Below are 15,927 nucleotides of genomic sequence, written 5' to 3'. Positions count from 1 at the left end.
CATGTAGGAATCACCCTATCTGAGGTCAATCAACAAAACTCTATGCGTTTGAGCAATTTCTGAAGTTAAATTGAATTTTTAACTCCGAAATTGTATCGCATATGTGAAAAACCGATGATTTCAACGGAAAAAAAAAACAAAAATTAAACTAAAAGAATTTAGCGTTATGTTAAGCAACCGTAAAGCGATTCATGTAGGAATCACTCTATCTGAGGCCGGTCAATAAAACTTTATGCGCTTAAGTAGTCTCTGAAGTTAAATTAAATTTTTAACTCCGTAACTGCACTGCATCTGTGAAAAATCGGTGGGACAAATAAATCGATTCCATAGCAGCATACACATACTAGTTTTATTCCACTCATGCAGAGAGATAATGTTAAGACCCCCTTGATTCTTAGGCCTGTAAATTTTTCTCCAAGCAATTGGGGATTTCCTGGAGATAACCTCAGAGCCAGACCAAAGGAAAAACATACAAGGTGTCTTCAACTTTCTTAATCACTTGCTTTGCAATGGGTAAGCATTGCATCTAGAAATTGACAATGGAAAACAAGACACTTTTGATTAATTGAATCTGAGCTGCAAAACTCAACAGCTTTACGCTCCAATGTTTGATTCTGTTTACAATCTTCTCAACCAGGATGAGACAATGATGCACATATAACTTTTTACTTATTAAAGGGATGCCTAGGTACCTGAAGGGGAGAGTGACTTTAAAGAAAGAGGTAATTCTATGGATATCCTTTTTTGTGATATCATCCATATTGCCAAAATACACCTTGCACTTGTTAGGGTTGGCACACAAACCAATTGCCTTTGAAAACTCCTTGAAAGCAAACATAACCAAATGTTTGATTTAATATTAATAATAAAAATAATAAATTTAATTAATAAATATAAATGACAATAATAATAATAGTCAACAATTTCTAATCATAATAATAATAATAATAATAATAATAATAATAATAATATCAAAATAAAACAATAAAGAATAAAAATAAAACAAAAAGAAGGGTGGGGCACGTACAAGTGGTAGAGAGTGAAAGGAGTGTTTTAAAATTAAAACAATCACTCTGATGGTGATAGGTGGCGGGAATTTAGAAAAGTCAAAATAAAAAATGGTTTTCCTCTTTCCCTCATCCTCATCGTGTAAGTGCAGTGACATAGTCGAAACAAACAAAAAAAGAAACTCTTTCTCCTTCAAATCTTGAGCTCTCTCTGCTCGACTCTCTCCTCTTTTTTCTTTTTCAACTCAAACACTAAAGTCTCACCAATCAAATCCAAAGGAGAACAACAAAAATCAACAAACATACACTCTTTTACAGCAACAATGATGGTTGGTGGATGTTACGAGATGTGATTTGTTTCACCGAAAAAGATAGTGTTAGAAAATTTTGGAAAGATTAAAGGGATCCAGGCTTGAATCGTGAACGCAACACTTTCGTTATAGTATTTCAAGCACTCTCGATTGTCTTAGAGTTCTGATGCAGGAATACCCAGGATAATTCAGCCTTATCGAGTTTGCGCAAGACCGGCGAAAACCCGAATGCAGCGAAGAGCGTCTGGAATTATTTAGAGGATTTTCGGATTTTGTGTGTTGTATTCTGAATCCGGATTTATGCTTTTATAGGCCATGTTGATATTGTTTCACAAGGTAGCGACCCTTGGTGAAGCAATGTCCTTTTCCAATAATCATAATGGTTGGCCTGCAGCATGTTTCACCAACAGTTGCATGGTTTCGTCTTTGCAACATCTCATGAAGAGTTACAATCTCCGAATTCAAAATTTAAAATTTAAAATTCAAAATTCAAAATTCATGAAAAGTTATCTCATGCATTTATTAGCATTAACTCACTTCCACCATTTGTCATTTTGGAATACACTTGTATTTAATAAATTACAACAATCCCCCACTTGTTCTAATAATGACAAATCCAATTCCAGAATATAGAAAGCAAAAAGTGTGAATACAGTTAGGTATCTTTCGATTTGAACTTAACCTTAGTAAAGACAACGCAAAGCCTAATCGGAACGTTAGGTAGCTATGCTTTGAACCATTATCCCATGTGATCAGACCGGCGTTGCTATACACACACTTTTAGAGGTTCTTCGCCTATATATCTTGCCTAGCACTATTTATGGCCATGTGCTTTTCCTGTTTTCATGAATTTTTCATGAGAGAAACTCCAACTTTCACCTTAAGACGGCACCATCTTGAAGTTTATATAGGTGAAGTTCATATAGGTGAAGTTCAATTCGTATCTATTTCTTGAGATACATATCCTCCTTGATATAGAACTTCATTAAGAGTTTCTTTGAAAACTCAACCCTCAGTTTGTAATCGTCAACATTATCGCGGAATGTTGCATAACCTTCCGAATCAACGACTTGTTGTTACCCATTGAATCTTAGGTTAAGATGTGTTAACTTCAGATTGGGTTACTATCATTGTCGGAACCCTTATTCAAGGAGTTTTAATCCCATACCTTTCGAGGTAGTCTTTACTAAATCTCTGGCCAATGATTTAGTAAATGGATCAGCCAAATTATAGCTTGTTTGTATATATGTTAGTGAAATGATCCCATCCTTTATCATTTTTCTCACGAGAGAGTGTCTAAGACCTATGTGTCTAGACTTTCCATTGTACACTTCACTGAACGCTCTAGCCAGGGTGGCTTGACTATCACAATGTATCAATACTTTTGAAACATTGTTTTTAGCTAACGGAACCTCCAATAAGAGGTCCCTCAACCATTCTGCTTCTTGTCCAGCAGACGCAAGAGCCACAAACTCTGATTCCATGGTTGAGAGAGTAATGCATGTTTGTTTCTTGCTTTTCCAAGAAATCGCACCTCCAGCTAATGTGAATATCCACCCAATTGTAGATTTATAATCTCCAACACTTGATATCCAACTTGCGTCGGTATATCCTTCTAGTACGGCAGGAAACGTACCATAATGAAGGCCAAGATTTTTGGTCTTTAACAAATATCCAAAAATCCTAGTTATGGCCTTCCAATGTTCATCATTTGGATTGCTAGTAAATTTACTCATCTTGCTAACTGCAAAAGCTATGTCAGGTCTGGTGCATTGCATTAAGTACATTAGACATCCAATTGCACTTGCATATTCCAGTTGTGCCACGGTTCTCCCATTGTTCTTTTGAAGTTTGACACTAGGATCGAATGGAGTGTTTACTTCCTTAAAGTTTAGGTGTTTGAACTTTTCCAACATTTTCTCAATATAATGTGTTTGATTAAGTTCATAACCCCCACTATTTCGTTTTACTTTGATCCCTAGTATAGTGTCAACTAGTCCAAGATCTTTCATCTTGAAAATGAAAGTTTGAAACCTCTTTGTTTCTAAAATTCCATTCATCTTGTTGCTAATGATCAATCATATAATCAATATGAATACGAGTGAATATCATAATATTCTCACACAACTTTGTGTACAAACACTTGTAACAAGAATTAGATGAATAATGTTTTTAGATAATCATGCATGATGATGTAAGAAGGTTTTTAGATGAAGTGAGAAATGAAATTATGAGCAATTTAAATTAGTATAATATAAATTTCAACGAGTACCTTAGTTGTGTTCACTTGTCTCAAATCTTCACTTGAATTTCTATGTTCAACTTTCTTAATCAACTTCATCATTGATGCGCATGAACCTTTTGAACCTTTTCTCCTTTGATAATCTTTGTCTTTATCAAAATTGAACTAGATATAAGATTTATTCCTCACAATCTCCCCCCTTTTGATGATGACAAAATATTGTCTCCTCTTAAGTTGTGTGTCTCCCCTAATTAATTGGTGAATCTTACTATGACATTGTCAAACTTTTGATGTCATTGTTTCGGTGCTTGTTTGAATTCATACAAGGATTTGACAAGCTTTCATACCTTTTATTCATAACCTTATGGTTGATTCATGTAAATCTCGTCATCGAGATCTCCATATTGAAATTTCATTTTGACATCCATTTCATGAACTATAAAGTCATGCAAAGAAGCTAATGCAAACAATGCTCTAATTTTGTTGTGCTTGCTATTAGTGCATATGTATCAAATGATAAACACATTTTTTATTTAAAACACCATTGGTCATTAATCTAGACTTGTAGGTGTTTAGTGTACCATCATAATATGATACTTCCTTCTAAATAAGATGAGTCCCTTGAAGTTGTTGATTCCTTCCTTTTAAGTCATAGGATCATCTTCCACTTGAAGAATAATAAGAATCTTATGAACAAAATTCTTACTATTTCCTTCCATTAGATAAAAGAAATAAATTGATTATCAATTTTGTTTGATCCTAGATCCTTAGCCTTTCAGACTCTCTTTCTTATTCTAATATAGGATTATGTTTTAGCAATCCATGAAGAAATTCTGGTTTGTGTTTCAACAATATGTGGAGAACCCTCCTCACAAGGGTCTTCATTGTAGGAATATCAAATTCCTTATTCTTTGTGATAAGGTTCTCAAATTTTCATATATTAGAATTCAATAGTCACATTAGACTTCAAATTCAAAAGTTTATATAAGTCATGATTCATCTTTGAATAATCTTTACATACCTTATTGAATCACAAACTATCCTTTATGCAAATTAATTTTAAAAATAAACAAAGGAACATCCCGTATTTAAAAAAAATAATTTCATACCAACTTGAATTGTTATGAAACATACATATAATAAGTAGTATTTATATGTCACCAAAATAAGGCACCGTATGGCAATCAATATGCCGGAAGAAGACAACATAGAACCTGTTATATGTTTATATTGTAAAACCTTTTAAAACTGTATATATAATTCCGTTTCCTTCAAAGGGCATAACATGTTTCTCTATTTCTTAAAGTAAAACAACATATTGTCATGCACTTTTATCATGGAACAAATTTACATATCATGAATGCACGATACGTATATTTACATATCATGAATTCCATATCTCATACTGGAATGAAAACTTTTCTATTATGTACAATGCCAATGTGGAAATGTACATATTTCTTCCTATTATGTCCAAGACCCTTCAATTTCTATTTATATGGAAAATAGGTTACATAATCAAGTATAATATAATTGTGTAATCATGATTTATTAATGTATTGTCAGATGCATATCATTCAACCATCAATATGTAATAATTTGTCAAACAAATGGAAAATCATGATACGGATATTGCTTTTCTATTAAAATTCATGAAAACCATTAAATTAAGTAATACTATAGTTATTAAAGAAATCTAATTCAAAATCATATCAATTAGTTATTATCAAAAAATCACAATATCAATAATCTGACTCTGATCTTAATTGATAGAAAACTTTTATATTTAGATCTTGATATCATGATTTTCACGGTGCTCTAATTAATATGAAGAATAATAAAATCATACCAGATTTCGTAATACCGATTCTTCTTGTGTTCTTTCTTGAGTCTTTCTTTTTGATGCTTGAAACTGAAGCCTTGATAACCATTATTTGAAAGTATTATAAGACTGTTAGAAAATTTCGGAAAGATTAAAGGGATCCGAGCTTGAATCGTGAATGCAACACTTTCCTTATAGTATTTTAAGCACTCTCGATTGTCTTAGAGTTCTGATGCAGGAATACCCAGGATAATTCAGCCTTATCGAGTTTGCACAAGACCGACGAAAACCCGAATGCAGCGAAGAGCGTCTGGAATTATTTAGAGGATTTTCGGATTTTGTGTGTTGTATTCTGAATCCGGATTTATGCTTTTATAGGCCATGTTGATATTGTTTCACAAGGTAGCGACCCTTGGTGAAGCAATGTCCTTTTCCAATAATCATAATGGTTGGCCTGCAGCATGTTTCACCAGCAGTTGCATGGTTTCGCCTTTGCAACATCTCATGAAGAGTTACAATCTCTGAATTCAAAATTTAAAATTCAAAATTCAAAATTCAAAATTCAAAATTCATGAAGAGTTATCTCATGCATTTATTAGCATTAACTTACTTCCACCATTTGTCATTTTGGAACACACTTGTATTTAAAAAATTACAACAGATAGAGTAGTCGCCCGAAAAGGTTTTTGTTTGTTGTGGTGGACGGTGGTGGTGTTTTGAAGAACCGGCGGTTGTTGTTGTTTTGGTGTGGTGTTTCAGAATCGTAAGGGCGGTACGTGTACAGTTTCATGGTAGAGGAACCTTGAAAGGAGGTCGTATGTTGTAAGGTGTCGAGGAAATCGAATTGTTGTGTGGTTTGTCACTGCGGCACAAGTATTTAAGGTGCGGTGGTGATGGCGTCTTGGCCGGCGGGAACAGAAAAGAGAGAGAGGTTTAAGGGTGAAACGCGATTGTGAGTGGTGTGGGTGGAAGGAGATCGATGCAATTTTGTTAGATGTTGTTGAGGAAGAGTGAAGAGTGAAGGTTTGGTTTATGTCTGGTGTTTTATGTTGTTGTGGTAGATGGAGATGGAAGTTGATGGAGGTGATGATATTGTGGTTGTGTACGTTGGTTTTTCTTGGTGAGTATTTTCGCTGTCTCTTGTTTCCTTTCCATTTTCTTTCCATTTTCTTTAAAACAAATGAAAGAGAGACATTGGAAGGTGTGGTATGTGTGTGAGGGAGGTAGTGAGAGTGAAAATAATGTTATGTTGGTTGTTGAAGATGAATGAAAGTGAGGTTTGAAAATGATGATATTGAAGGAGATTTAATGTTTTTTTAGGGGAAGAGGAGGATATGATAAAAGTTTGCATTTTTTGACTTTTTCGAAAGGTGATAGAGGTATATGATAAGAGTGCGGCTGGAAATAATAATGAGGAAATGTGAAAGGAAGTTATGTTTTAACTTATTTGGAGAAAAGGGGAAAAGAAAAAATATCCAAGCCAAGCCACATGGTTCGATCTAATTGGTCCAAAATTTAACTAATTTGCAAATAAAAAAGGACAAGTGGTAAAATGTGATTGGTCATCTAATTAACATTTTAATTAAAAAACTAAATTAACCCTTTTATCTTTACTAATTAAATTAAAAATAAACAAACACAAATTAAAATCGAAATAAAAATAATAAACAATTCTAAATAATTCTCCCGATTATTTTGGTGAAAGATAAAAAATAATCATATATAAGAAACGAATAAAAATTGGACATAAAAATGCTCGAAAAAATAAACCAAACACATTGAAATGATCAACGCGAAATAAACTTCTCGAAAACATACCGGTTTTGATCAAATTTCAAAATAAAAAAAGGACCGGTTAAAAGACTTAGACCGATTAGAATGCGACTTAAAAGGTAGTTGAAAAAATCAAAACGAGCACGGTATCTTAAACCACATGAGCCAAGGTTAAGAAAACTGATGTTTGTAAGTTCAATCTTGAAATTTTTCGTCCGTTAATTCGACGTATATTTGAGAAACGATTCAACCGATTTGTCTGTAGGTCAGAAAAATTATTCCGAGCGATATTTTAAACAAAATGCGGAATGAGCTGTATGATGTGACAAGTATAAAATGCAAACGTCTTGTAAATGAATTGTTGACTGAATAAATGTGAATAAACAATCAGATGCAAATGAATCGCTTTTACACCATTTACTTATGATCATCAAACACAATCAAATCCCTACAAAGATTCAGATGACGATAAAACTCTTGATTGTCATTCTCTGGACCTCTGAAACATGATAAAAATGGAATGGACAATGCGCTGAGACTAGGAAATCAAGTCTTTTGACTTCTTAATCAACAGATTGCTGAATGAATGTCATCAAGATCAGATAAAATGACAGAACTTCTGATTTTTCATCTAAACTCTAATAAATACTTTAACTGATGAAATACATGATAAGATGAATGATTATACTACAAATGAAAACTTAGGATAAAATTTAAGATATAAGAGCCATAACTAAATAGATGATTGTTTTCCAATAATTATCGGCTAGACCCTAAACATTTACAACACATAACTTAGGAAATGGGACCAAAATAATACATTCATCAATACAATAAGTTAAAAATATATTAATACAATAACTGAAAACACGTGATATTTTATTCATATTTTAGGTTTACATATATATCACACATGTTTATGTTTGTGTGTTTGTAACCCACCACCTATTTTATTTTAAACAGCGACATAACTGTTTTTCGAAGGTGGCCATTAAATTAGGAGGGACAGAAGGTGATAGCATAGCTAGGTCCACCAAAGCATGTGAAAGTTCCAGTTTTATCATCGTAAGCATAACTATAAGCATCAGGACATTGATTCTTAAAAATCATCGAGTAGTTTGATGGTGGGCAGGTAGGCTGTGTATTATGACTTCCACGGCAACAATACTCGTCTGTATTAAACTTCAAACAAGCACTCTGACAAGCAACCACACTCCCATCAGAGCCTTTCACTTGAAGCTCAGCCGGACACACAGTATTGATATTCCCCTGACAGCTTGACGTTTTGCAATCACCATTCCCGCCTTGCGGAGTTACAGACATCGGCACGTTGGATCCGTCCACGTTGCTCACGTCGTAGAAATCTTGTCCACCATTTGGAGCCACTGTGATTTCGACTAAAGTTGCTGGTGGAATTGCGCCAGCACCGTTGCACTCGACTTGACCGGACGCGCAATCGGCCGTGGCGCAACTAAACCTTCCGTTGTTGTTTGAGCATCCGGTTCGGGCCCAAAACCGACCTGACCATGGAGAAGGAAGGTCGACTGAGTTGGTTGCTTGAGGAACCAACTCAAAACCAGTTGTTGATAGTTGTGGCTTTTGGTCTCCGGTCAGTGTTCCAGGCCATACAGTGTATCCACATTTATTTGTGAATGTCACTTTGGCTCCTCCAACCACTGTATACAAAATCACACACATAATATAAATTTAAAACAAATTTTGCAAGAATTTATCATGATATAAAAATATGGAAAATATTGTTGAAATGAGATATACCATAGAAGAAGAGTGCAATGTTAAGGCAGAGAGCAATAGGAGTAATTGCCATTTTGATATTTGATGAAAATTGCACTCTGCTTCTTCCCATTATATAGGCTTCAAGGTTTGAATCTTCAACGATTAATGTTTAGTTGTTTGTTTTGACGTAAGGAACAATTCTAGGAAATTATATTTTTGTTAGAAAAGTCTCAAACCTTAATAGACGTTTCCGCGTGCATTTATTATTCTTTGAGACAATTATTAGATTGAAAGTAAGAATAACAAAGGGACATGGCGATTTTACCTCCTCCACATCCAAATCTAAATTTTAATTAAAAATTCATTTTTCCCCTCGAACTTAAACAAAGATAAATAGTAAATTAACAATTGTGAAAAAATTCTAATATAAATTTTAAATAATAAAATACAATAAAATATATTAATAAAATGATTATTATTACTATAAGTTATCAAAATAAAATATTTTAAAGGCTTGACCATTATATCATAAACATAGGACTTAACCACTGGACAAACCAACTCATTTGTTTAATTCATTGCGATATATTTATATATTATATAAATCAAATATTTATTATTTAATTCATTGACATGTTTAATACTAAAATATTTTATTGAAATATGTTACTGAAATATATTACTAAAATATATTATTGAAATATATTATTTAATATAAACTTTTTAATATTTCAAGTATTTAATAATTTATTATTGAGATATAATAATAATAGTTGAAATATCAGATTGTTGAAATACTAATTAATCTATTAATATTTAGTAAAATATTTAATATTTCAATTATTAATATTTAATATATTACTTTTTTATTAATTGACAGTTGAAATATTAAATAATTGAAATATTTATAAAGTAATTATTTAATAAACTAAACAATTGAAATGTTGATAGTTAAAATATTAAATAATTGAAATATTTTATAAACTAACTATTTAATGTTTCCATTATTTAATATTTCAACTAATTTTATTTGATATTAGTTGCTTAAATATTTTCAACTATTAATATTTCAATTGTTTAATACTTTAATTATTAAAATTTCAATTATTTAATTTATTAAATATTTAGTTTATAAAATATTTCAATCATTTAATATTTTAACTATTAATTAGTTTATTAAATATTTAATTAAAATTTAATAATATTGTGAGAAATACGTATTAAATAGTTGAAATATTGAATAAATTAATTATTTAATAAGTTAGTTTATTTAAAAATTAATATTTTGACTATTAATTAATAATATTTTTTTTATTAATAATTGAAATATTAAATAGTCATTAATTGAAATATAAAATAGTTAAAGTGTTTAATAAATCATTTTAGAAATACATAAATACTTATGGAATATATAAAGCGTTGTAGTGTTATAAACAAATTGGATATTTGGCCTAATGGATAGAGAAAACTTTGTCGGTCCAAAGGTTTTGGTCATATTTATAGGACATCGTATAAATAATGTAATAAATGTAATTTAATATAAATAAGGAATGAGATTATAGGGAGACAAACATTCAATTATTCATAACACAATTTAGCAAACACACTTAACCCTAGACTATAGGAGGTTTCCGTTGAATACAACGGAGGTGAGGGTGTCTAACATCTTCCCCTCACTTAACTGACTTTTGAACCTATATTAGATTGTGATGATTGCTTATCCTTTTCCTTAAGGGTTTTATCATTATTTCCTATATTCTTTAGGAATTGATAAAATATGGTGACGACTCTGTGATTTTTCCCGTCGTGACAGAAAAAAAACCAGTGAATATAAATCTAATGAAGTTAAAAGAGTATAATGTTGGTGCAAAGGTAGAATGAATGAAAATATTCTATTAAGAGAATGACGGCTACAAAACATGATAAAAGTTACAATGATTGCCACCCTATTTATAAGCTAAAACTAGGGTTACTAGAATAGGATAAAATACTAAAATACCCTCTAACAAACTTAGGGGCTAAGAAAATAGTACAACTAATAAATATGAATTACTTCTAATACCATCCCTTAATTCATATTCCATCAAAACTTGTAACACCAATTCCATCCCTTAATCTGAGAAATTGATCAGTCTTGATAGCTTTCGTCAGAACATCTGTCAACTGTTTCTGAGTGCTGCAGTGTACAACTTCTAACACTCCCCTCTGAACTTGATGTCTTAGAAAATGATACTTGGTCTCAATGTGCTTGCTTCTCCCATGTAACACTGGGTTTCTGGCAAGATTGATTGCAGACTTGTTGTCAATCATCAGCTTCAGAGGTTTGTTTACTTTAATCTTCAGATCCTGCAATAGATTCAGAATCCACACAGCTTGGCATGCAGTAACAGCACCTGCAATGTATTCAGCTTCACAGGTTGACAACGCCACAACAGGTTGATTCTTGGAACACCAAGAAATGGGACCTCCCAGAAATTTGAATAAGTACCCAGACGTACTTCTTCTGTCAACTCTGTCTCCACACCAATCAGAATCTGAATAACTCAGAAGTTCTGACTCATCCTTCTTCCAGAAGGAAATAATACTCCATACTTCAGAGTTCCCTTGATATACCTCAGAATCCTGACAGCAGCTTGGTAATGGGACCACTTAGGTTTACTCATGAACCTACTAACCATCCCAACTGAATAGCAAATATCAGGTCTGGTATTGCACAAATACCTCAGAGAACCAACCAACTGTTTGAAGGTTGTAGCGTCCACATCCTTTCCATCAGAGTCAGAATCCAGTTTCTGATTTGTATCAGAAGGTGTGACAGCAATCTTACAATTCTTCAGATTAAATCTCTTCAGAAGTTCTAATTCATACTTGAGCTGATGCAAAATAATACCTTTCTCAGAGTATCTGAATTCCATCCCTAGAAAGTATGTCATTTTGCCTAGATCAGTCATTTTGAATTCATTCATCAGAACTTTCTTGAACTTGGCTATCTCCTGTTCAGAACTTCCAGTCAGCAGTATATCATCAACATATAAACATACCAGAGTCATATTTCCTTCAGAAGTATGCTGAACATAGACACCGTACTCCATCTCACATTTCTGAAAGCCTTGCTTCTTGAAAAATGAATCAATCTTCTGATTCCAAGCTCTGGGCGCTTGTTTCAATCCATATAGAGCTTTGTATAATCTGTACACCATCCCTTCCTGATTCTTTTTCACAAATCCAGGAGGCTGTGACACGTAAACTTCTTCTTCTAATGGACCGTTCAGAAATGCAGATTTTACATCCAAATGCATCAGAGGCCAATTCCTGTTAGCAGCTATTGCAATCACCATTCTGATTGTTTCATGTCTTGCTACAGGTGCAAACACTTCAGAGTAATCCAGTCCAGGTTTCTGTAGAAATCCTCTAGCTACCAACCTTGCTTTATGTTTGCCAATTGAACCATCTGGCCTTAACTTTTGCTTCAAAACCCATCTGACGCTGATGGCTTTCTTGTCTTTTGGAAGTTCTGTCAGCTTCCAAGTCTTGTTTCTCTCTATAGCATCAAGTTCTTCTTTGATGGCCTTCAGCCAGAGCTTCTGCTTAAGAGCCTCTTCTGTACTTATGGGTTCAGAGTCTACTAACATGGCACAATTGAATAACTTCTCCTTCAGAGTCTACTTCAGTGTCTTGCAGCATGTCAAATTCTGCATATCTTCTGGGGATGTTTCTGATTCTTTGTGGTCTCTGAACTTGTTCAGAGTCTTGAGCTTCAGAGTTTCTAGCTTCAGATGGTTGACTTCCTCCAGAGCTTTGACCATCTTCAGGGGCTGGCATATTTCCAGATTCTGAATTGCCACCAGAATCTGGGTTACCATCAGAGTCTGGATCATCAGAGTCTAGATCATCAGAGTCACCTTCATCTTCTGAGTCTTCTCCAGAGTCAGAATCACTATCAGAATCAGAATCAACGTCAGAGTTTACTCCAACTTCAGAAATTCTTAACTCTGACCTTTCTTCAGAAGTTCTAACATCAGAATCAGATTGAGACTTATCCCAATTCCAAATTTCTGATTCCTTCACAATCACATCTCTGCTGAATTCAATTTTGTTGGTTTCTGGACAATAGAGCTTGTATGCACCTGTATTGTGGTACCCTATCAGAATCATCACTTTGCTTCTATCATCCAGCTTTTGTCTTCTGGCTTCTGGAACATGTTTATAGCAAACAGAACCAAACACCTTCAGATGACTAACACTTTGCTTATCTCCAGTCCACTTCTGTATTGGAACTATTTCCTTCAACTTCTTCGTAGGACATCGGTTGAGTACATACGTTGCAGTGGCAACAGCTTCTCCCCAGAGCTTCTGAGGAAGTTTCTTCTCCTTTAGCATGCTTCTCACCATATCAAGCAAAGTGCGGTTTCTTCTTTCAGCAAGACCATTGTGTTGAGGGGTATAAGGAGCAGTAACCTCATGCTTAATTCCATTCTCCTCACAGAACTTCTGGAACTCTTTGGAGTTATACTCACCTCCACCGTCAGTTCTAAGAATCTTCAACTTCTGACCACTCTGATTCTCAGCCTTCATTCTAAACTTCTTGAATTCATCAAACACCTCGTGTTTAAACTTAATAAGGGATACCCATGTCATTCTTGTGAATTCATCAACAAATAACACAAAGTATTTATTCCCTCCAATCGATGCTACTGGAAATGGACCACACACATCAGAATGTACAACTCCCAAGGCATGTTTTGCTCTTGGAGCAGTTTCTGACGCAAATGGCAATCGTGGTTGTTTTCCTTCCATGCAAACTTTGCATGACTTTTCAGGCTTCTTAATTGCAGGAATTCCATGTACCAACTTCTTTGAATTCAGATGTTTTAAGCTTCTGAAATTCAAATAACCAAATCTTCTGTGCCACAACTCACTCTCCTTCTCAGCACTTGTTGCACTAAGACATTCTGAGTCTGCAGTTCTGACATTCACCTTGAATGTTCTATTCCTTCCCTGTTCTGACTCCATAATCAACTTCTGATTGCAGTCATACAGCTTCAGAAGATTGTCCTTCATGGTAACTGAAAAACCTTTCTCAATTAATTGTCCCACACTCATCAGATTGCTTCTGATGCCAGGTACATACCACACGTTCTGAATCAATGCTGTTTTCCCATTGTTCAAAATCACTCTGACATTTCCCATACCTTCTGCATTAAGATATTTGTCATCAGCACATCTGATCTTTGTCCTCTTTTCAGAGTCAAAGTCAACCAACCATTTCTTGTTTCCAGTAAGATGATTTGAATAGCCAGTGTCCATATACCACCAGTCTATCAGATCCATATCATCAGATTCAGAGGCCACCAATCGCACAGATTCGTCATCAGAACTTCTGGCTATATTTGCTTCTTCTGATTTTCTCTCCTTGTTTGACCAACAGTCTCTAGCAAAGTGACCAAACTTCTTACAACAGTAACATTGGATCTTCTTCTTGTCATACTTCTCTTTTCCCTTCTGAGTATTCTTTTGTCTCTCAGAGGTTGAGCTTTCTGACTTCTGACCACCATCAGATCTTCTCCTGGCTTCTGACTGCTTCTGATACCTCCTATCAGAAGTTGCTTTCAGAGCCTGCTGCTCTACTTCCCTTTCAGAAGTTCTCTCAGTCAAACGCAACTCTTGCGCTTCTAGACTGCTCTGCAACTCTTCAATTCTCATGGTGCTCAGATCTTTGGAATGTTCTATTGCTACCACAATGTAATCAAATTAAGAGGTAAGGGATCTCAATACCTTCTCCATGATTGTTTCTTCAGAAAGAGTTTCTCCACATGCTTTCATCTCATTAGTGATCAGAATTACTCTGGAGATGTATTCAGAAACTTTCTCATTATTCTTCATGTTGAGATTCTCATATTGCTTTCTCAAGGACTGAAGCTTCACCTTCTTCACTGATGCGTCACCACCATAACATCTAACCAGTGTGTCCCACGCAGCCTTTGTTGTCGTTGAATCTGCAATCTTCTCAAACACATTTACATCAACACATTGATGAATGAAGAACAATGCTTTCTGATCCTTCTTCCTTACTTCCTTCTGCGTATTTTTCTGTTCATCCGTCGCATCTGCTGCTACCGGAACATAACCATCAGTGACAAAATCTAGAACATCTTGAGCACCGAACAGTACACGCATTTGGATCATCCAACGATTCCAGTTTTTACCGTCAAATACTGGAAGTTTGGTGTTCATGTTGCCGTTTCCGTTCATCTTTCTACCTTGCACAGTACACTCAGATTTCTCACACAGTGTTTCCCAACCCACAGAATTAAAATTCTGATCAGATTTTGTTCAAGATTCAACACGAATCTAAGAATCAAAATCAAACACACAAGACCTCACGTTCACTCGTGTTTCCCAATGAATCCGAACCGGAGCTCTAGATACCAATTGTTGGTGCAAAGGTAGAATGAATGGAAATATTCTATTAAGAGAATGACGGCTACAAAACATGATAAAAGTTACAATGATTGCCACCCTATTTATAAGCTAAAACTAGGGTTACTAGAATAGGATAAAATACTAAAATACCCTCTAACAAACTTAGGGGCTAAGAAAATAGTACAACTAATAAATATGAATTACTTCTAATATATAATATTATTTTAAGATAAACTCATTTATCCCCCTTAGCTGAACGATCATTTCTTCGACGATGAAGATCAATCTTTTGTGCTACTTGATTAAAAGTTCTACTTGGGAGTGACTTTGTGAAAAGGTCTGAAAGATTATCACATGAATGAATTTGTTGGATGTTTATATCAGCATTCTTCTGAAGATCATGAGTGAAAAAGAAATTTTGAGAGATGTATTTTGTTCGGTCTCCTTTAATGTAATCACCTTTCAATTGAACGATGCATGCAGTATTATCTTTATATATGGTCGTTGTATTTTTTTCTTTCCAAAAGACAAACCACAAGTATATTGTATGTGTTGGATTAAGGATATCAATCAAATGCATTCTCGACTTGCCTCATGTAATATTAAAAGTTA

At 34.1% G+C, this 15,927-nt stretch overlaps 1 protein-coding gene across 1 annotated transcript; it reads right to left on the bottom strand.

Moving 5' to 3' along the window:
- Positions 1–8,013: 8,013 nt before the first annotated feature.
- LOC127092356 (thaumatin-like protein 1b) lies at positions 8,014–9,105 on the bottom strand. Its single transcript, XM_051031213.1, has 2 exons — positions 8,932–9,105; positions 8,014–8,831 (listed from the first exon to the last, which is right to left on the bottom strand). The coding sequence occupies exons 1-2, from the start codon at positions 9,020–9,022 to the stop codon at positions 8,152–8,154; spliced, it is 771 nt and encodes a 256-aa protein (XP_050887170.1). The 5' UTR covers positions 9,023–9,105; the 3' UTR covers positions 8,014–8,151.
- Positions 9,106–15,927: the final 6,822 nt, after the last annotated feature.

Source organism: Lathyrus oleraceus, chromosome 6 (assembly GCF_024323335.1).
Source record: "Lathyrus oleraceus cultivar Zhongwan6 chromosome 6, CAAS_Psat_ZW6_1.0, whole genome shotgun sequence".
Classification (NCBI taxonomy): Eukaryota; Viridiplantae; Streptophyta; class Magnoliopsida; order Fabales; family Fabaceae; genus Lathyrus; species Lathyrus oleraceus.
Note: the sequence above shows the minus strand (reverse complement) of the source record. Positions and strands in the feature narration are given on the sequence as shown.

Bases quoted from the DNA above. Each gene is read 5' to 3' on its own strand.
- LOC127092356 (XM_051031213.1), bottom strand. From the start codon at position 9,022: ATGGGAAGAAGCAGAGTGCAATTTTCATCAAATATCAAAATGGCAATT. The intron at 8,832-8,931 runs GTATATCTCATT...TTTTGTATACAG, and splicing joins CATTGCACTCTTCTTCTATG to TGGTTGGAGGAGCCAAAGTG.